Here is a 22,321-nt window from a genome sequence, read left to right as displayed (position 1 = left end):
TTTACTTCGATTTTGTTGTAAAAAAAGTGCAGTATACTTAAGAAAATTTTAAAATATCATGTAATTTGTAATAATCTTGACAACTAGAACTAGCACCTAAACTCCACCACTGGTCATTGACGCCTGCTCACAATGACGTAAAATCTAATAGATTAGAGAAATAGGGTAGGATTCCGATTGTTTTTGTCCTTGTTAAGAGATTAGTGAATGATCCTTCTCGCCGAAGTGATGTGTGAACTTGTACACTCCTCTTCCTCTACTACACCCCTACGGCTTACGTACGATGTTGTGTCGTTACACATACACCCCCACCCCGTGACGAAGAGAAGCTGCAATAATGATTTTTAGTGTTTGATTGCAGTCAAAGAGTTGTGTCTTATAAATTTTTAAAGCCGTTTTCAATTATAAAGGGATATGTGATTTGGGGGACAGAAACAATATTGCAATATTTAAGAAACTGTTTTTTTTTTTTCGGTAGTAGGAGTGTACTGCAATGCAATAGAAATAGAAAATATACGTAGCTTTTTTTTACCTAGAAAAAGCCTTCGATAAAGTACCAAAACAGAAACTATGAAAAATACTGAGAGAAAAAGGAATGGACAACAAGCTACTAAGAATGATACAAAAAATATACAATAAGAAGAACGATCCCGTAATTAAAAAATCCACGAGGAAAATAAACTTCAAAACCATAAATAACAAAAATACTAGATTTGTTGTAAAAGGGAGGGGCGTAACAGAGGCCCCCGCAGCATGAAGCTTGCGGGGGGCCTCAATATGCCAGGTTCCCCATCTTGTCGTCTAATATAATACGTAAAAATCTGTTATTGTTATATTAATTTATTTTGCGCATACATATCTACGCAACATTTTTTAAGCAATGCATTATTGAAAATGAAGTTGCCCATCATGTAGATACAATGTATCGTATGTATGTATTGGATGTATTAATAAAATTGTAGATAATTCGCTGATAATAGTTCACTAAGAAAGCTGTTCATCTCATAGAATAATACTATGTAATATTGTTTATTAATTTTCTTTCTATTTTATTCTATACTAATAAAAATGAAAAATGTAATTTGTCATAAACAGTACATGAATAGCCCGTTTTAGAGTGTAATTATCAGCGTCACGACGAATTTTCTTGGCAATTTGGATTTAGATTCTACTTATCCTTCACTTCAAAGTTGGAGTTGTGCCGTTGGTTGCTTTTACTTGCGGGAGGGAAAAACATAAGTTTAAAGTAAGTCCGGAAATAAATAAATTGATTAATTATAAGCAACTTTTGTTCTATAGAGTTTCTTTATCTAAGTCAATACTTCAAGTGACTTCCGAGTGAAAATGTTTATTTTTCAACAAAAAACCACGTATTCAGGCGGTTTTATTGTATAAGTAAAAAATAAGTAGGTACTTTATCGAATTAAATTTTATCGAAAAATTATCAAAAAAATATTTTTAGCAAAAATGTAGCTTATAAAAAACAAAAAAAAGGGTTCATGAAGTCTATCGACACAGTAAAAGAAAAGTTGTATCTCATGAAAAATTGCTCTTATTTGTTAAATTTCAAATTCGAATATTTCAATGTGAAATAACCAAAAAACTAAGCACTTTTCTGGAAAAACTCATTGAACCTTTTTTTAAGTTTAAAAAAGAGGTTTATTTTAATTTTTTGTAGCATTTTATAGTAAGCTTCTAGCATCAAAACTAAGCTTCAAAAATAAAGTTGGCCCCTTTTTTTGCTAAAAAACGTGAAAATCACCCCCTAAGCTGGATCGGGTGGAAGTTCTTATTTAAAAAAATCGGTTTTATAGTCAAAAAAGTTTTTTATTTTAGAAAAATGCTCTTTTTTCAAAATAAATAACTTAAAGTATTAGCAAGGGCGGATCCAGAGAGCTCCCTCGAGAATTTAAAATAATATAAATTTAAATATTTGCAGTTCAAATGTTTTTAGTTTCAAACAAATATCCCCATTGCTACGAGAAAAATGTTTTTAGCTTTGTGCGGAAGGTTAGGCTGAACGAGATAAAGTGTTAAAGTGTGTGTAAAAGTTTTAATGAGTTTTCCCCGAAAAGTGCTTTACTTTTTTTGTTATTTCACGTTGAAATATTCAATTTGGAATTCAACAAATAAGAACAATTTTTCATGAGTTACAAATTTGCATTTACTGGGTTGATAGACTTCATTTTTGTATAAGCTACATTTTTGCTACTTACTTACGAGTACTTACTTTTTAAGTTATTTGCGAAAATCCGTCTGAAAAGGTGTTTTTTTTTTGTTGATCAATGTTGAATATTTTCACTCGTAAATATTTAACTCAAAAAATAGTGACTGGACCTGGACCACTTCGGCGGTGACATTGAAAACTACACGGTATCCCCGTATTTCACGTTCATTTGCTGGCCTATAACATATATGTATAAGTAAGTTCTTGTTACACATGTCGCATTTAGTAATTTTTTAAAGGGGACCCCATTTCCAATTCTGCGGGGGGGGGGGTGGTCCCGACGGATTTTGTTACGCCACTAAAAGGTATATTTAAAATACCCTAAATTAAAACATTACATATTCTTACATTAAAACAAAACGTTTTCAGCGAATAGTCCTCCTTTTTTGTATATATTATTTAGATTAGGTTAAAAGTGCAAACTTTCTGTACATAATTTATTTTTGAAAAAAATATACTTTTTTTATTACACATAATAATATGTCATCTATACCATTTATTTTATACATTTATTAACCATATCATGTTCCACAATCCCAATAAAAAACGCAACAAATCTAAACATCAATATTTACTTCTTCCATCATTATTAGCAAAACAACATTTTGTAAAACAAACAGCACAGAAGGGATTTTGATACCAACTATAATTATTGGAATAGTTAAATAGTAGTGTGCTAGTTAATCGTACACACTATTTAATTGACTCCAAGTAATTTATTTTACCAGTAAAGCCAAATGTTCGCACCAAAATTTCACAAATTCCGGGATAAAATCAATGATGTGGTAGTTTTGTTGTACATTATTCAACCGAATAAATAACGAGGAATTTCCATAGGACAATATAATCCGAATAATATCAAACAATTCAGATTGATATCTGCCGCTTTTTCAAATGATATGATTTGAAATGAATAAAATCCATTATCAAATTACGAAAAATGGAATATTCATGAAAAATAAAAAGCTCAAAAAATGTACATGCATAAAATTTTTATTGTGTTTGTACTCTCAGTACATCTGAAGAAATTGTCGTCGAGATTTAGTTTTCTCGATAGTTTGAGTTTTACTTAGTTACTTACTTAGTCCTAAGCCTTTCTACCTTTAGGTGTAAGGCTGGTGGAGTTGAGTTTGGCATTGTAGTCTCCATGCTTTACGATCTTGCGTTAGGTTTCTTGTACTTTCCAATGTCAATCCCTTCTTCACGACTTCTTTCCTGATTTCATCTACCCTCATAACTCTTGGTCTTCCTCTTTTTTGTTTTTCCTTGCACTCTCGTTTCGAACACTCGTTTTATTAGTCTCTCGTTCGACATTCTACACACGTTCCCGAACCATCTAAGTTGCCCCTCTACTATTTTTTCATTGATTGGTATTAATTTTAGGTTTTGTTTAATAGTTTCGTTTCGTATTTTGTCTGTCCTCTTTCTGTTTGCTATTTTCCTCAGGAACCTCATTTCCATAGCATTGACTCTGGATTTTTGTCTTCCCGTCAATGTCCATGTCTCGCTGCTATACATGATTGTTGGTTTAACTACTGATTTAACGACTGCCGTTTTTACTTCCCCCGGTATCTCTTTTTTCCAGAAAAATGTTGTTTTCATAGTGTTAAATAATCTTCTTGTTCGTCCCATTCTCTCATTTATTTCCATGTCTTGTTTACCATTTGATTCGATTATTACTCCTAGGTCTAGGTATTTAAAATATTCCGCTTGCTCTAGTTGTTTCCCGTTTAATTATATTGCGTGTGTCTTCCTCCTATTTGAAATTATCATTGTTTTTGTTTTCTCTGTATTAATAGTAGTTTGAGTTTTATTGTTAAAATCCATTATTTTACTTTTTTTTTCTTTAAGTGTGCTTCCCTGGAACGAGTAGACGAGACAACCAGAGTCAAGATAGGAAATATGCCAAGACCAAATGAGTTACCACCTGTGGTAGGAAGAGCATGTGTAGAGGAATAGTCACATATTTCTCTACAAATGCTGTCCTGAACATGGGGAAGTACGTGGAAGAACATGGCTCAGAACTTACGGAACATAGTTGTTTCAGCTCCTACCTGAAATGCATTGGCAAAGAAGAGTCTGGAATTTGTGAACAGTATCAAGAAGGGAATTAAGATACTGCCAAGCAGGCTGTGTTTTTTATGGGAAGCCTGGATGAAGGAAATATCGAAGGGCGGGAGGGACGCATATAAAGAATATTATAGTAGAGGTATTCCAGTAACGCTTTATAATAAGAACGTTTAAAAACTCTTATTGGTTTGATTTTTACGGTATTGAAGAATAAATACATCTTTGCATAAAACTTTAAAAATAAATCAAATACATCTGTACTGTAGGTATTATAATGATAATATACAGGGTGTCCCGAAAAGATTGGTCATAAATTATACCACAGATTCTGGGGTCAAAAATAGGTTGATTGAACCTCACTTACCTATGGACACTACTAATAATGCACACAAAAAAAGTTACAGGCCTTTGAAGTTACAAAATGAAAATCGATTTTTTTTTCATTAATCGAAAACTCCTAGAGATTTTTTATTGAAAATGGACATGTGGCATTCTTATGACAGCAACATCTTAAAAAAATTAAAATGAAATTTGTGCACACCAAAAAAATTTTATGGGGGTTTTGTTCCCTTAAACCCCTACAAACTTTTGTGTACGTTCCAATTAAATTATTATTGTGGCACCATTAGTTAAACACAATGTTTTTAAAACTTTTTTGCCTCCTAGTACTTTTTCGATAAGCCAATGTTTATCGAGATATTTTGAATATTTTTCGAATCCACCACATATTTGTATATGGTTAAGTACGATTATAGACACCTGTTAATAATCTGAAAATGTATTTTTAATTTACATTTTTAGGTGTATTTTGAAAAAGAAGCCACATCGCGATAAAAGGTGACATCAAAAAAAAGACTAAGAGGCAAAAAAGTTTTAAAAACACTGTGTTTAACTAATGGTACCACAATAATAGTTTAATTGGAACGTACACATACATTTAGGGGGTTTAAAGGAACAAAACCCCCATAAAATTATTATATAAATATATTAAAAAAGAAGCCGCATCTCGATAAAAACCGGCTTATCGAAAAAATACTAAGAGGCAAAAAAGTTTTAAAAATGTTGTGTTTAACTAATGGTACCACAATAATAAATTAATTGGAACGTACACAAAAGTTTGGGGGGGTTTAAAGGAACAAAACCCGCGTAAATTTTTTATGGGGTCACAGATTAACCCAACAAATGGGGTGGACAAATTTCACTATAATTTTGTTTTTAGATGTTCGTTCCATAAGAATGATACATGTCCATTTTCAATAAAAAATCTCTAATATTTTTCGATATATTGAAAAAAATCGATTTTCATTTTGTAATTTCAAAGGGCTGTAACTTATTTTATGATCACATTTGTACTAAGGTAAGTTAGGTTCAATCAAACTATTTTTCACCCCAAAATGTGTGGTATAATTTATGACCAATCTTTTCGAGACACCCTGTATAATGTCAAAAAAATAGAAAGGTCTTAATTATATTTTCTTTGAGTGTGCAAAATATCAACAATGGGGACAAAAATTGTCACTGAACAAAAAAGAGAGTGTATGATTGTTGAATTAAATTTATTTATGAGTGTAGGGTAAATCCAGAGGGCCTTTTTGCACCCCTGGAACGAGAAACGAGTGACCATTTTGCTTTCCTCTTCATATATTTGCCTCTCCTATGAACATAGTTTTTCTTATACATATTTCTGTCATTTTAATTAACTGCTGTGACTCATTGAATGGCTCAAGTGGCTTAAAAATATCATCACGGTATCAAGGCTTTTCATTACGGATGGAATGTTTGCCACTCTTACTTAGAGCTCTCTGATTCGCTTATTGCGGTTAATTCTCTGCTCTACACACTTCTTGTGTATTGTCGAAGCTCCTTCCCTATTGTTCTTCCATCTCTTTCTGCGTCTTCCCCTTAGTCTTTCAGTTTCTGGATTCTTCTGGAGATCTTCATCATCATCATCATCATCATCTTGGAGCTACAGACCTTAGAGGGTCTCGACCTTCTCAAGCTTTCTACGCCATTCTGTTCTGTCCCTTGTTTGCATTTTCCAGTTGCCGACTCCGATCTTCTCGGCATCTTGTGTTACTCCGTCCATCTACCTCAACTTTGGTCTACCCCGTCTTCTCATTCCCACGGGTTGAGCTGTTAGAATCTTTTTTATCATGTTCGATTCAGGGGCCCGGGCTACTGCAGGCGCTTTCGCTTAATTACAGTGATTATTTCATTCATAGGAGATTCTGACCAATAGAAAGCTACAGAAATCTGAATTAAATCGATAATTTTTGATAATCTCCCGTCGTTAAGTATATTACGTCAGATGCCCTTCGTTGCTACGAAAAAATACATTCAGTGACATTAATGACAATTAATGTTTTAAAAATTATAAAAGTGATGACTTTCAATCGTCAAATATTTATAAAAACTGTGTGTTGGTACTTACATAAATAAATTACAATAAAATTTTGGTTTTGAACAGTTTTATTCATGAAATAATCGCAACAAAATGCACTCGACCTCTGAAATTAATATAGAATTTTTGCTCTCGTGACACTTTGACATAATTTCACTCGCCTTCGGCTCGTGAAATTAAAACTGTCAAAGTGACACTCGGGAAAAATTCAATAATTTCAGAGCTCTTGTGCAATTACTACTGATAATATCTTTTCTACCAAACCTATGCTTGTAGATATTCTGCAGGGCAAAGTTATATCTACGCCTCCATATTCCGTTCTCACAGACCGCTCCGAATATCTTGCGTAGCACCTTTCTTTCAAAAATCGATAGAGCAGATTCATCTGGTTTAGTTAGCGTCCATGCCTCTGATCCATATGTGAGAACGGGGACTATCAATGTTCTATACAGCATTACACGAGTTTTTTTAGACAGGCGTTTGTTAGATAAGTACTTTGATAGACCATAATAACACCTGTTTGCATTATTATTCGCCTTTTGATTTCCTTAGATGTGTTATTATTGGGGTTAACCGATGTCCCTATATCTTATATGAAATCTTTGACTGCTTTGAACTTTTGGTCATTGATCATTAACTGCGTCAACATTTCCAGCTCTTGTGATTGTGTTAGTCGCCATTATTTTGGTTTTATTTTGATTTATATGTAACCCCATTCGTTCTGCTGCAGTTACTAGCTCGGTTAGGATTTCCGCAGTTCTCGCTATGGTTCTTGTTATAATGTCCACGTCGTCTGCATATGCTAGCATTTGAACTGATCTATTAAATATTGTTCCCTGCTACCTAAATAAGCGTCTCGTATGACTTTTTCTAAGACTACATTAAAAAGCATCTCCCTGCCTTAACCCCCTATGTATTTCAAATGGAGTTGACGAGTCGTTTTGAATTTTTACTGCTGATAGCATCTTCGCCATTGTCACTTTTATCATACATATGAGTTTTTTGGAATTCCTTACACATTCATAGCGTTGTAAAGACTTGGTGTTAAGATACTGTCATAATATGCATCTTTAAAATCGACAAAAATATGGTACATATCTATGTTAAACTATTGCGCCTTCTCGAGGATCTGTCGTAATGTAAAGATCTGGTTAATGGTTGAACGTCCACGCCTGAATCCTGCCTGATATTCTCCTAGAAACGTTTCGGTATAAGGCTTCAATCTCTCGTGTAAAATGTTTGACAATATCTTGTATGCTGTATTTAGGAGAGTTATTCCGCGCTAATTATTACATTCCAGTTGGTTTCCCTTTTTGTGTAACGGGCATATTAAGCCTAAACTCCATTCTTCAGGTAACTGCTCCTCAGACCAAATTTTACAAACAATTTCTCGCATCACCTTGGTGATCTGCTCTCCACCGTGCTTAAATAACTCTGCCGGGATGCCATCGCTGCCTGGGGATTTTCTTAATCACTAGGTTGTTTTTCCTTCTCTCTATGTGACCTAGTCATCTCAGTCTCTTCGCTTTAATAAATCTAACTATGTTTTCTCCCTTCATTATGTCTCTTAGTTCATGGTTCATTCTTCTTCTCATTTCTCCGTTTTCCATTCTTACAGTATCCATAATTCTTCTTAGGATTTCCTTTCTAATATTCTTAATTTTTCTTTGTCTTTATCTGTGAGGCACTTTCTAATATTTTGTTTTTCCTTCGTTAATTAGACCTCTTTTCCTTGCTTCACTTGTCAGAGTTGTTACTGCTTCTTTGAATCTTTCCTGGTCTCTTCCCATAAGAACTATGTCATCTGCACATGCTACTAGTTGTGTTGAGGAGTGGGCTCTAGTTCTTTTAGGCTTAAAAATATGAATGCTTGAAATCACTGGCATGAAAATGACTGTCGTAAAAAAGCAATTATCTAAAAAAAACTGTGTCGTGTAAATTTCATGTTTTATTTAATAGCTTAATAAAATAAAAAAAAAGGCAAAATGTAAATTCGTACAGGTTAAAACAAATTTTATATCAAAGTTTAGGTGGGTACAAAAGATATTTTCAAGAAATTATCCAAATCATACAAGGGGATCATTGTTTAAATAATTAAAAAGTGGTCATTTTTGCAAAAAAAAAACATACTTTTTTAACTGCTGAGGTAATTCACTTATTAATTAAGGTCTATGGGATTTTTTTCTGCAAAGTTGAAGGGTAAATATTTCACATAAGACTTACTAAATTAATTTTAACCCCCTATTTATTTAAATAATTGTATATAAAACTTTAAAAACAAATTTGCAAAAAATTATTTTTAGTGTTTTAAATAAGCACTATAAAATATCTTATTTTACAGAATAAGTTGCGCTATGTTACCATTATTAAGTAAAATAAAATTGGTCGAAAAATAGTTAATATTTTTTGAGATATTGAATTTGTTTATTAAATGTTACTATATTTTCAATTGCAAAAGCGCGGCTGTTGCCAAAAAAATATTCGCCTGCTTAAGACTTCATTATTTTTATTTTTATGTATATTTTCGATAAATGTATTGATAAATTCAAATTTCAATTAAACTCCCCACTAAAATGGCATTTGAAGATTATTCAAATTTGTTTATAATTTATTTTTTTTAATAACGTCGCGGGGATTAAGTATTTTGAAATGCCGTTTCGATAATTGGGTTTCTGGGAATTTTTTACAAATTAACAAAATTTTTTTGTCGTTTTTTCTTCTTCTTTTTTTTTCTTGGAGTTATATTACTACGGGCTCTTTTAGGGTTAAATTTTATTAAGAATGTCGAATCTCTAAGTTGTAGATTCTAGACCTAAAAATATTAAGATTTAACTAAAATCTCTTAAATAAAATGTGGCTACTTACTGAGTTACAGGGTGTTTTACTTAAAAATTTAAAAATTATTGTTACCAAGTACTTTAAACTATTTGACGTATCCTTATCGTACTACGCAGAAAGTGTGGCAATTATACACCTTACTAAATTGTGATTAATAAACGTTTCTAGCTAGTGCCAGAGGCGTACGACGGGTGATAGTGAATGATTTACTATTCCCAAATTCTACGCCACTGAGTGAATTACTATTTTAGCGAAATTTTTCGATTCTCCAATATTTTGTATGTAAATAACTTTACTGGTGTCGATAAAATCATCAGTTTGAGATATTGGAAGTTTAAAATGAATGAATGAATGAATCAAAATAACTATGCCGTTTCATTTTTAACGTCCAATATCTCGAAAACTAATGATTTAATCGTTACCAGTAAAGAGTATATTATTTACATAGAAAGTATTGGAAAATCGAAAAATTTCGCTAAAATAGTAATTCCCCCAGTGGTGTAGAATTTGGGAGGGGTCAACCATTAACTATCCCCTGTCGTACGCCTCTGGTAGTAGCTAGAAACTTTTATTTATCGCAATTTAGTAGACTGTATAGTACCCACACTTTCTGCCAAGTATGATAAGGATACGTCAAATAGTTTAAAAGTACTTGGTAAAAATAATTTTTAAATTTTTAAATAAAACACCCTGTAACTCAGTAAGCAGCCACATTTTATTTAAGTAATTTTAGACCAACCTTAATATTTTTAGGTCTAGAATCTACAACTTAGAGATTCGACATTCTTAATAAAATTTAACCCTAAAAGGGCCCGTAGTAATATAACTCCAAGAAAAAAAAAAGAAGAGGAAAAAAAGACAAAAAAATTGGTTAATTAGTGGAAAATTCCCAGGAATCCAATTATTGAAACGGCATTTCAAACCCCGCGACGTTATTAAAAAAACAAATTATAAACAAATTTGAATAATTTTCAAATGCCATTTTAGGGGGACGTTTAATTAAAATTTGAATTTATCAATACATTTATCGAAAATATACATAAAAATAAAAATAATAAGATTTAATACAGGTGAATATTTCTTTGGAAACAACCGCGTTTTTGCAATTGAAAATTTAATTTTTAATAAACAAATTCAATACCTCAAAAAATATTAAATATTTCTGGACCAATTTTTTTTTATTAATACTGACAACATAGCGCAACTTCTCCTGTAAAATAAGATATTTTATAGTGTTTATTTAAAACGCTAAAAATAATTTTTTGCAAATTTGTTTTTAAAGTTTTATGTATAATTATTTAAATAAATAGGAGGTCAAATTTAATTTAGTAAGTCCTATAGTGATTTAGTGAAATATTTACCCTTCAACTTTGCAGAAAACAATCCTATAAACCTTCATTAGTAATTGAATGACCTCTGCAGTTAAAAAAGTAACTTTTTGCAAAAATGACCTCTTTTTAATTATTTAAACAATGATCCCCTTGTATGATTTGGATACTTTCTTGAAAATATCTTTTGTATTACATACTTAAACTTTGATATAAAATTTGTTTCAACCTGTACGAATTTACATTTTGATTTACATGTAGTGTAATTTTATTTTACTAGACTATTAAATACTTAATTATTATTTATAACAAGATGTCGTTTATAAAATCCGCTTTAAACAGATCCTAAAAATACACTCCCAATTTATTATTCAGTTCTTAATTTTCATTCAGCGAGTCTTAATCGTCCTCAATTAAGTTCTCTTCGTCCATTAAAGATTCCAAAAAAGTTTGCGCCCACTCTGATAGGATTCCAAAAACGGGGACTTCAATTAATTGATGAAAGAACTTTATTAAAAATATTAAGGTAGCGAGTATTTAGGTGAGAGTTTTTATTGGACTTTTTGGAAGTTTTAAAAGGATTAGCTGCTATTAAAATCCTAACTGGTTGTTTAAATTTTTAAGGAGAATATTTAAGGTATATTCGTTAACAAAATTTGAAATTTTTTATACAGGGTGTCCAGAAACTCTACCGACAAACGAAGACAGGAGATTCCTCAGATAATTTTAAGACAACTTAACCCAATTCACCTAGTCCGAAAATGCTTCCTAAGGGAGCTAGAGCTCTTTGAAGATGGCGTCATGTAATTAGTTTTTTTTTAAAATACCTCCATAACGCTTCTATTTAGAAGAACGAAAATTGGTATGCTTATTTACTTTCCAGAAATGAATCGATTTGGGTAGGGCAACGGCTATTTTATCGCCTAACTTTTTGGTCTTTAACTTTTAAGCATTTTTTACTCTAAATTATTAAATTGTTAGGTAGTCTAGTACTAAAAGGTGCTCTTACTTTAAGTCGATAGGATACACCGTTTTCCAGAAAAATCGATTTGAAAATTTTTCGTTCTTTAAATGTCAAAAAAAAGATTAAAAAAAAACTATTTAGAAAGATGAAAACTGGTACATTTATTTATTTTCCAGAGATTAATCGATTTCATTAGTGGCGAATTTCTACTACCGGTCATAGGCGTCCGTTTTGGGTAGGTCAACAGCTATTTTATAGCATAATTTTATTGTCTTTAATTTTTAAGTATTTTTGACACTAGATTATTCAATTATGAGATATTCGAGTACTAAAAGTTACTCTTGCTTAAAGTTGGTAAAATAGGTACATCGATTTTTTTTTATTTTTTTCAATTTATTTTTTCAAATTCCCTAAACTAAAAACTTTCAAATCGATTTTTCTAGAAAACGGTGTGTACTACCGATTTAAGTAAGAGTACCTTTTAGTACTAGAATACCTCGCAATTTTATAATCCAGTATCAAAAATGCTTAAAAGTTGAAGACAAAAAAGTTATGCGATAAAATAACCATTGCCCTACCCAAAACGGACGATTATGACTGGTACTAGAAATTTGCAATGGATGGAATCGATTCATTACTGAAAAGTAAACATGTCTACAAATTTTCGTTTTTCTAAATAGAAGCGTTCTGCAGATATTTAAGAAAAACTAATTACATGGCGCCATCTTCAAAGAGCTCTAGCTCCCTTAGGAAACATGTTCGGACTAGGTGAATTGGGTTAAATTGTCTTAAAATTATCTGAGGAATCTTCTGTCTTCGTTTGTCGGTAGAGTTTCTGGACACCCTGTATATGACCAATTGAGAGAAAAACAACTTCAAATATTCTGCTACGCAGACGACGCAATACTAATAAGTATCTCAAATTAAAGATGATTTACAATCTAACATAAATATCTCGTCAAAGCTTTGTTACAAAATATTTATCGGTTTTTTTTAATTGAGAAATTTATTTAAACCCTAATAGTACGGGATCCAAATATAGGTCGATCTGTACCCATCTTCTTTCCGGATGAACCATTTTGAATGATGAAACATGAAATTAAGATAAGAGAATTTTAAATAATTCACAGAGTACGTTCTTTAAATGTAAAATATTGCAAAACCTCTAAATTTTAAAGAACCGATTGAATTGACATGAAATTTAGCATACACATAGCTAATAAGTCAAGGAAAAAAAGTGGTATTGTGCCAATGTGTGCTTTTGCCCTAGGGGTGAGTTTCACCCCCTTTTGGGGGTGAAAAATATATGTTCGAAATAAGTCCGGAAATAAATAAAATGGCTAATTCTAAGCAACTTTTGTTCTATATAGTTTTTTCACCAAGTTAATACTTTTCGTGTTATTTGCGAGTGAATATGTTAATTTTTCTACAAAATAACCACGTTTTCAGACGATTTTTAGCAAATAACTCAAAAAGTAAGTATTTGGTCAAAAGAAAAATTCTTATCAAAAATATAGCACGTAAAAAAGTGAAAAACATATTGTATATATTAGGTCACTATACCTAGTAGAAGCAGAATTAGAAAAATAGGTTCATATTCGTCAAATTCCAAATCGAATATTTTAACGTGCCATAACCAAAAAACGAAGCACTTATTTGGGGAAAACTTATTTTATTTTTTTTAAAGTGTTTAAAAAATCCTTATTTTTGTTTTAAAAAAAAATTTTTAGCATCAAAAGTAAACAAGTTACGCTCAAAATAAAGTTGGACCCTTTTTTTGGTAAGAAATCGGGAAACTCACCCCCTAATTAGCATTTCAAATGAACTTAATTGTTACCACTTCACAAGTTTTTTACTCGCGTATACAGAGAGCGGAATGGGACGTTTCGATGCCGCCGGTTCATCGCCGGCCGTTTCGATGCCGCCGGTTCATCGCCAGTCCATTTCATCGCCGTCATATCTCGCATTTCCTAGAATTCCTAAGTAGTACTAAAAATAACTAATAATTGTAACTGTCGAAAATTCGGAAATATATCAGATAGCGATTAATTGACTGGCGATGAATCGGCCGACATCGGCATCGAACTGGCGGCATCGAAACGGCGGCGATGAAACGTCCTAGACCCACAGAGAGAGTCTGTAATTTGGAATAAATTCAATATCTCAAATACTAATTGTTTTTTTGAAAAATGCTCAGACTCGTCGATTAGTACTTTAAATTGTCCTTTTTTACGTACAATAATAATTTATACAGGGTGTCCCAATTTAAAGATATTACGTCATCGTTGATTTTCTTAAATGGCAACATTGTCATTTTGAGAGCTATTTTGATAGGGTGTGTAAAGTTATACACAACTGCAAAATATCAAATTTTTATTCTCTACCATTTACAAGATAATGGAAAATAACAAAGTTATATCTGTAATTTGGAATACATTCAATAATTAAAATATTAATTGTTTTTTTGAAAAATGCTCACCCGTCGATTAATATTTTAAATTGTCATTTTTGACATATCATAATAATGAATACAGGGTGTCCCAATTTAGAGATATGACGTCATCGTTGATTTTCTTAAATGGTAACACTGTCATTTTGTTAGCCATTTTGATAGGGTGTGTAAAGTTATGCACAACTGCAAAATTTCAAATTTTTATTTCCTACCATTTACAATATAATAAAAAATAACAAAGTTATGAAAAACAAGTAATCAAATAATAATTGAATTTAATTATTTCAAATAAGCAAATGCTCATAACGTTGCCCATTGACAATTTGACAATAATTGAGGGCAACATTATGAGTATTTCCTTAATTAAAATAATTAAATTCAATTATTATTTGATTACTTGTTTTTCATAACTTTGTTATTTTTTATTATTTTGTAAGTGGTAGGGAATAAAAATTTGAAATTTTGCAGTTGTGTATAACTTTACACATCCTATCAAAATAGCTATCAAAATGACAGTGTTGCCATTTAATAAAATCAACGATGACGTCATATCTTTAAATTGGGACACCCTGTGTACATTATTAATGTATGTCAAAAATGACAATTTGAAATACTAATCGACGGGTTTGAGCATTTTTCAAAAAAACAGTTAGTATTTTAATTATTGAATTTATTTCAAATTACAGACATAATTTTGTTATTTTCTATTATCTTGTAAATGGTACGGAATAAAAATTTGAAATTTTGCAGTTGTGTATAACTCTACACATCCTATCAAAATAACTATCAAAATGACAGTGTTGCCTTTTAAGAAAATCAACGATGACGTCATATCTCTAAATTGGGACACCCTGTATATATTATTATTGTATGTCAAAAAGTAGAATTTGAAATACTAATAGACGGGTCTGAGCATTTTTCAAAAAAACAATTAGTATTTGAGATATTGAATTTATTCCAAATTACAGACTCTCTCTGTATATTGACCATATGATCTGTAAGTTTCATCGGTTCAAAGTGCTTATTTTTGAAAGAGCTGTAGTTAAAAGGGCTTGAACGACTCACTTATAACGATTGTATGCAAATTATAAACACAAATCTTAACCAATTTTTGTCTTACAGAAAAATAAAAGAATACAAAATATTCAGAAAAGTAAAGCCGACTTTTTTATTGTTTAAGATTTTTGGTATCTCTAACAATTTTTAAACTGTTTTGAAAAAAAGCATTTTTTTCAAAATTACAATTTTTAAAAATTTTATTTTAAAACCAAATTTTTTCAAAAATAAGCAATTTGAATCGATGAAACTTACAGATCATATAAACATAACATAAGTAAAGTGACTTGTGAAGCGGTAACGATTAATTTCATTTAAGTTGCTAATTAGGGTGTGATCTTCCTGATTTTTTTTGCCAAAACAAAAGGGACCAACTTTATTTTGAGCGTTAGTTGCTTAAATTTGATGCTTGAATTTTTTTTAAAAAACAGTAATAAAGCTTTTTTAAACACTTTAAAAAAGTTAAAATGTTTTTCCCCAAGAATGCTTCATTATTTGGATATTTCACATTGAATTATTCTATTTGGAATTTTTCGAATATAAATCTATTTTTCATTAGCTATTTGCTGTTTTCCTAGGTATAGAGACCTAATATATACACTGTTTTTTTTCACTTTTTTATAGGCTCTAGTTTTGCTAAGAATTTTTTTTTGACAAAATGCTTACGTTTTGTGTTATTTGCGAAAAATGTGATTATTTTGTTCAAAAATCGACATATTCACTTGCAAATAACTCGAAATGTATTGATTTGGTGAAAAAATTTTATAGAACAAAAGTTGCTTAAAATTCGCCAGTCTATCCATTTCGGGACTTATCTTGGGCATATATTTTTTCAGAACCGAGATGGGGTGAAACTCACTCCCAGGGCAAAAGCACACATCGGCACCATATCACTTTTTTTTTGACATGTTAGCTATGCGTACGCCAAATTTCAGGTTAATCCCAGCGGTTCTTTAAAATCTACAGCAAAAACCGTGAAGTAATGTACTAACAACCGAACATTTCGTTGTTTGCAATTCGGAAAGGCCCAAAGTATGATGCCTGGGGAAATCGGAGAGAAGAGGATATGGGACTACTGATGAGGAGGAAAAAATCTACGAAACCGGTATAGACTCTTTCTGCATTCTCCGATTTAACCAGAGTATTATGCAGCTGTTGCATTTTCGTGTTGCAAATAAATTGAAAATATTTATACATTTTAATTCATTTACTCTTTTGTTGAGTACCAAGGAATCTTTCTTGTTGGAACTTTTACCACGCTGAGCAGATGGGTTGTGAATTATTTAAAATTCTCTCATCTTTAATTTCCTCGGCATCCTGTATGATTTATAATTTTTGAAAATCTCGGGAGGTTGTAACCAAAGAAAGTATTCCACCTGCTGTCAATCTGGTGGTATGGGAACGATATTTATTGTCGTTTTCTGTGCTACTTCGATTGATGACTTGTTTTTCATCAAGATGACTTGATGTCTTTCGATACTTTGATTTTCGGTAGATGGCTCTAGGGGTCGCCAACTTGTTGAAAATTTCAAGATCTTGTCTTGATCTTGTCTTGATTTCAAGACAAGATCAAGACAAGAAGTAATTTTAGATTTCAAGACAAGGAGAAATTTTATATCAATACCAAGATTTCTTGTCAAGAAAACAAGAAATCTTGAAATATCTTGACTAATAATGAAAACCCTAAAACGTATTCATTTGTGAAAAAGATAACATTATTTTATCATAACATATTTTAATTTATTGAACACTTTTTTTGCTAAAACGATTTACAAAAATGTAAATTAAAAATAATAATTAATGATACTTACCTAATCCTGTTGAAAATAAAATTGCAAACTAGATTTTATTTTAAATAACAAATTTAGCACATTTTTGGAATTGATAAGCCATGATAAGGCAGATAACATTTCTCATAGAGTAAACGCCTCGCAGATTTTTGGCTTTGTTATTGTTAAAGCTGCTCTTGAAAATAGCCTTTCCGCAGGTACATACAGGGTGCGCCAAACCTCTGGTTTTCTTTGATAACGGCTAAACTATGAGATATACAAAAAAATGTTTATAACAAAACTAATGTGTATCAAAGAGGTCTATAGTCTAAAATTATTTTTGATTATACAGGGTGAGTCAGAACGACGGTATGAACTAAAGTTGTATTTTTTTAAATAGAACACCCTGTATATGAAATCATTTTTGAATATATTATTTAAAAATATGAAAAATTTGTATAAGGTCTTATAGGCTTAAAGTTAATAATTTTCGAAATATTTACATTTTTATTGAAAAAAATGGTAATATTTATAGGGTTGTGGATTATGTTTGCAAGGAACTAAAAATTTAAGTGATAGGTCAAAGTTTTTAAAATATAGTGTTATTTTTAAATAATTTAATATTTTTTACTTTTAGCCATAAAATATACAGTGTGATCACTATTTGCAAATACAAAATTTTCTCATTTTTTTTTAAATGGGACACCCTGTATATTAGTTTTGCGTTTTGTAGTAAATATTACAACCTTTCTTTTGGTATAAGGTTGTATGTACCTAGCATGTTTAGTTTTGTAGATATTTTAAAAAAACTATAGATTTTACGTTTTTGCGGATTTTTTATTTAAAAATTTTTTTGCAAAAAAAATAATTATAATCTGGTTTTAGAAACATACACTAAAATATAAAATATGAAAATAAAAACGTAATTAAAGATTAAAATAAATCGTATGCTAGTACAATTCAATTGAATTTAATAACTTAAAATTATTTTACAAAAAATATTTTACCATATTAATGAATGCATAAATTAGTTACTAAATTAAATAAACAACCAAATTTTAAATCAACCGTAGTAATTTTTCTACTACAGTAACTTTCCTGCCCCAAATTAATTGTTAGTTAAATTGTATTTAGTTAAACTTTTAATTTACCTTTTAAATTTACTTACATACATCTTGAGAATATAAAAATTATTATAAAGTATGCTTTGAAACAAATGAATGTTAAATGTATCAGCCAAATTATTTATTAGTATAAATAGTATTTACTGGTGTCACAAAAGCTGGTAATACTTTTGTAGTTGAAATTTTTGTAACAATTTTTTATATTTTAATTTTTAATTTTTTAACCGAAAAATTTTTGGATATGACATTTGTTTTGGGCGAAACCATTAGAAATTATTACCAGCTTTTGTGACACGAGTAGGTACATAGATACTATTTACTTCTTAATATACTTCCATACCGTTCATTTGTTTCAAAGCATACTTTATACGTTCTCAAGATGTAGGTAAATTAAAAAGTTATTAACTGATCTTACTCGTAAATACAATATAACTAACAATTAATTTGGTACAGGAAAGTTGCTGCGGTAGAAGAATTACTACGGTTGATTTAAAATTTGGTTGTTTATTTAATTTAGTAACTAATTTATGCATTCATTAATAGGGTAAAATATTTTTTGTAAAATAATTTAAAGTTATTAAATTCAATTGAATTGTACTAGCATACGCTTTATTTTAATCTTTAATTACGTTTTTATTTTCATATTTTATATTTTAGTGTATGTTTCTAAAACCAGATTATAATTATTTTTTTTGCAAAAAAATTTTTAAATAAAAAATCCGCAAAAACGTAAAATCTATAGTTTTTTTAAAATATCTACAAAACGAAACATGCTAGGTACATACAACCTTATACCAAAAGAAAGGTTGTAATATTTACTACAAAACGCAAAACTAATAACAGGGTGTCCCATTTAAAAAAATGAGAAAATTTTGTATTTGCAAATAGTGATCACACTGTATATTTTATGGCTAAAAGTAAAAAATATTAAATTATTTAAAAATAACACTATATTTTAAAAACTTTGACCTATCACCTAAATTTTTATTTCCTTGGAAAAATAATCCACAACCCTATAAATATTACCATTTTTCTCAATAAAAATGTAAATATTTCGAAAATTATTAACTTCAAGCCTATAAGACTTTATACAAGTTTTTCATATTTTTAAATAATATATTCAAAAATGATTTAATATACAGGGTGTTCCATTAAAAAAAATACAACTTTGGTTCATACCGTCGTTCTGACTCACCCTGTATAATTGAAAATAATTTTAAATTATAGACCTCTTTGATACACATTAGTTTTGTTATAAACATTTTTTTGTATATCTTATAGTTTAGCCGTACTCAAAGAAAACCAGAGGTTTGGCGCACCCTGTATTATGTTGCTGGCGTTCCAAGAAAATCCTTGACCATTTTCGATAATGACGGGTAGATATTTTCGTGTTTTCTCCATCAATCAAGTATATTCTCAGACCAGTATATTCTGAGCTAGGCTAATTTATGTATTTTTCAATTTCATACTTCCAAGATTGTAAGTTATCATTGTCAGCGTTCTTAAATACATGAGTAATATCTAAATCGAATTCGTTATCTTCTTTTTCCAGACTAAGTGCTGTCTCTGGTATTGGATTCTGTAGATCATTCTGGGATTTAATAAAATAGTAAGCTTTAAATATTTCTTCAAATTTTTGTACCGCCTCTGATTCTAGAAGCTTTCCCCAAGATGAAGAGGAAAATGCCTCTACTTTATGCCGAGAATCCAAAATAAGAACTATACAGTATATCCAATTAGTTTTGTTATAGTGTTTCAGTATTTTATCTCTCGAAACTTGAATGAAGTAAATTAATTACTCGTCGGTAGTGTCTCTATCAATTTAATTATCAAGTTAATGAGCACAATATTTCCAGTTTGTCTAAAAGTAAGTTTACTCCAATTACCACCAATGGGAGCGTGCAATATTTTTCCCTTCGAGCCTTCGAGTATTGAAGAAAGTGTTTTAAAGCTTCTCAGATACTGACAAAATTTTACTGATCAGGACCCATTCTTTATCTAATATTTTGCATTTATTTCGATTTTCGATCGGGACTCCCCCCAGTGGCCGTGTTAGCACGCAACGCAATAAAAAGGTCGCCGGGGAATCACCGGACCGGGTAATCAAGCAATTTCAACATCTTGAAATTTCTTGAGTCAAGACAAGATATAAAATGTCAAGAAAACGTCAAGATAAGATTTTTTAAATTTCTTGATTTTTTCTCAAGACAAGACAAGAAGTTGTTGTCAAGATAAGAATTCTTGCCTTGTCGACCCCTAGATGGCTCTAGTACATCCGTGACCTTTCGTTCTTTGCAATTCGGAAAGGCCCAAAGTATAATGCCTGGGGAAATCGGAGAGAAGAGGATATGGGACTACCGACGAAGAGGAAAAAACCTCCGAAACCGGTATAGACTCATCCTGCACTCTCCGATTTGCTCAGAGTATTATGCAGCTGCTCAGAGTATTATATGGATAGAAGAAGAAATCCCCCAACAATGGAAGAAAAGTATAATCTGCCCTATTCATAAAAAAGGAGACAAACTGTTGTGTCAGAATTATAGAGGCATCTCTTTACTTTGTTCTGGATACAAAATATTCACAAACATCCTTAATCGAAGACTTCAACCTCTCACGGAAAAAATCATCGGAGAATATCAAGCAGGGTTTAGGCAAAATAGATCTACCATTGACCAACTATTTACAGGTAAACAAATACTAGCCAAAGCATGGGAATATGACATGGACGTTTACAATCTGTTTGTAGATTTTAAACAAGCCTATGATTCAATAGATAGACCAATTCTACCTAATATATTGGAAGAATTTGGCATACCATTTACGATAACGCAAGGACTGAAACAAGGCGACGGACTGGCTCCAACGCTTTTTAATCTTGTTCTTGAATATGTAATTAGACGGTTGACGGTAAGCGGAAATAACATACTTACAAACAAATCTATCCAATTAGCAGCATACGCGTATGATATAAACATAATGAGCAGAACAATGAATGCAGCGGAAGAAACCTACGTTGAGTTGAAACAGAGTGCAGAAGCAGTAGGGCTAGCAATAAACACAAATAAAACAAAACTACTCATACAAACCAGATCAAATAGACCGGCTGACGATATAGAACATGTGAATAGATTCACGTACCTAGGAATGGATCTGGTTGCAAGCAGTGAAGAAGAACCGGAAATAAATAGAAGGCTTGTGCTGGCAAATAAAGCCTATTTCGCGATGGGCCACATATTCAAATCGCGAGACGTACACCGGAAAACAAAACTCCGAGTATATAAAACAATAATCAGGCCCATAGTAAGTTATGGCTGCGAAACATGGGTGGTGACACAGAAATCTGCCAATGCATTAGATGTGTTTGAAAGAAAAGTATTACGTAGGATACTAGGCCCAATAAGGGAAAATAACAACTGGCGAATTAGGTATAATAGAAAAATATACGAGCAATATAGCGAACCAACTCTAGCACAACACACTAAACTACAGAGATTACGGTGGGCAGCGCACGTGGTCCGCATGCATGAGAATAGAATCCCCAGAAAATTGCTGAATGCAAGAATGCAGGGAAGAAGACAGGTTGGAAGACCTAAAAAGAGATGGGAAGACGAAGTCGATGAGGATGCCAGGAACTTCCTGGGAACGCGTTCATGGAAAAGAACAGCGGTAAATCGAAATGATTGGAGAAGCTTATTGAAGGAGGCCAAGGCTCGATTTGGGCTGTAGTGCCATTGGATGGATGGATTATGCAGCTGCTGCATTTTCGTGTTGCAAAGAAATTGAGAATTTTTATACATTTTAAAACATTTTAATTCCAAATAGACGATTTCTCTCTTGGGGTAAGAATTTATATTCTATTTTCTTGTATTCATTACTGTCCGTTACATTCACAGTTTTTATAACCATTTTTTTTTTCTATAAAAGCACATGAACAGTTTTAAATACCTATTTCTTTTAACTTACATTATGCACGTGGTAATCAAATAATTTAACTAGTAATCATTACTATTAATTTTATTTTATTGCTTTGCTATTTGCTACTTTTTACAATTATTTGGCAAAGGTATATTTTGGTTTCACTACTTCTTGATG

The 22,321-nt window shown here is 31.2% G+C and overlaps 1 protein-coding gene across 1 annotated transcript in view; it reads left to right on the top strand.

Annotated features, from left to right (window-relative positions):
• The first annotated feature begins 21,064 nt into the window (after positions 1-21,064).
• Positions 21,065-22,321, top strand: part of LOC126879860 (uncharacterized) — a 191,228-nt gene continuing 189,971 nt past the window's right edge. The window contains exon 1 of the mRNA XM_050643174.1: positions 21,065-21,654. Within this exon, the coding sequence (XP_050499131.1) occupies positions 21,206-21,654 (449 nt within the window). The 5' untranslated portion in view covers positions 21,065-21,205. The remainder of the gene's footprint in view (positions 21,655-22,321) is intronic.

Source organism: Diabrotica virgifera, chromosome 2 (assembly GCF_917563875.1).
Source record: "Diabrotica virgifera virgifera chromosome 2, PGI_DIABVI_V3a".
Classification (NCBI taxonomy): Eukaryota; Metazoa; Arthropoda; class Insecta; order Coleoptera; family Chrysomelidae; genus Diabrotica; species Diabrotica virgifera.
The sequence above is the reverse complement of the archived record's forward strand: the minus strand, read 5'-3'. Positions and strand labels throughout refer to the sequence as shown.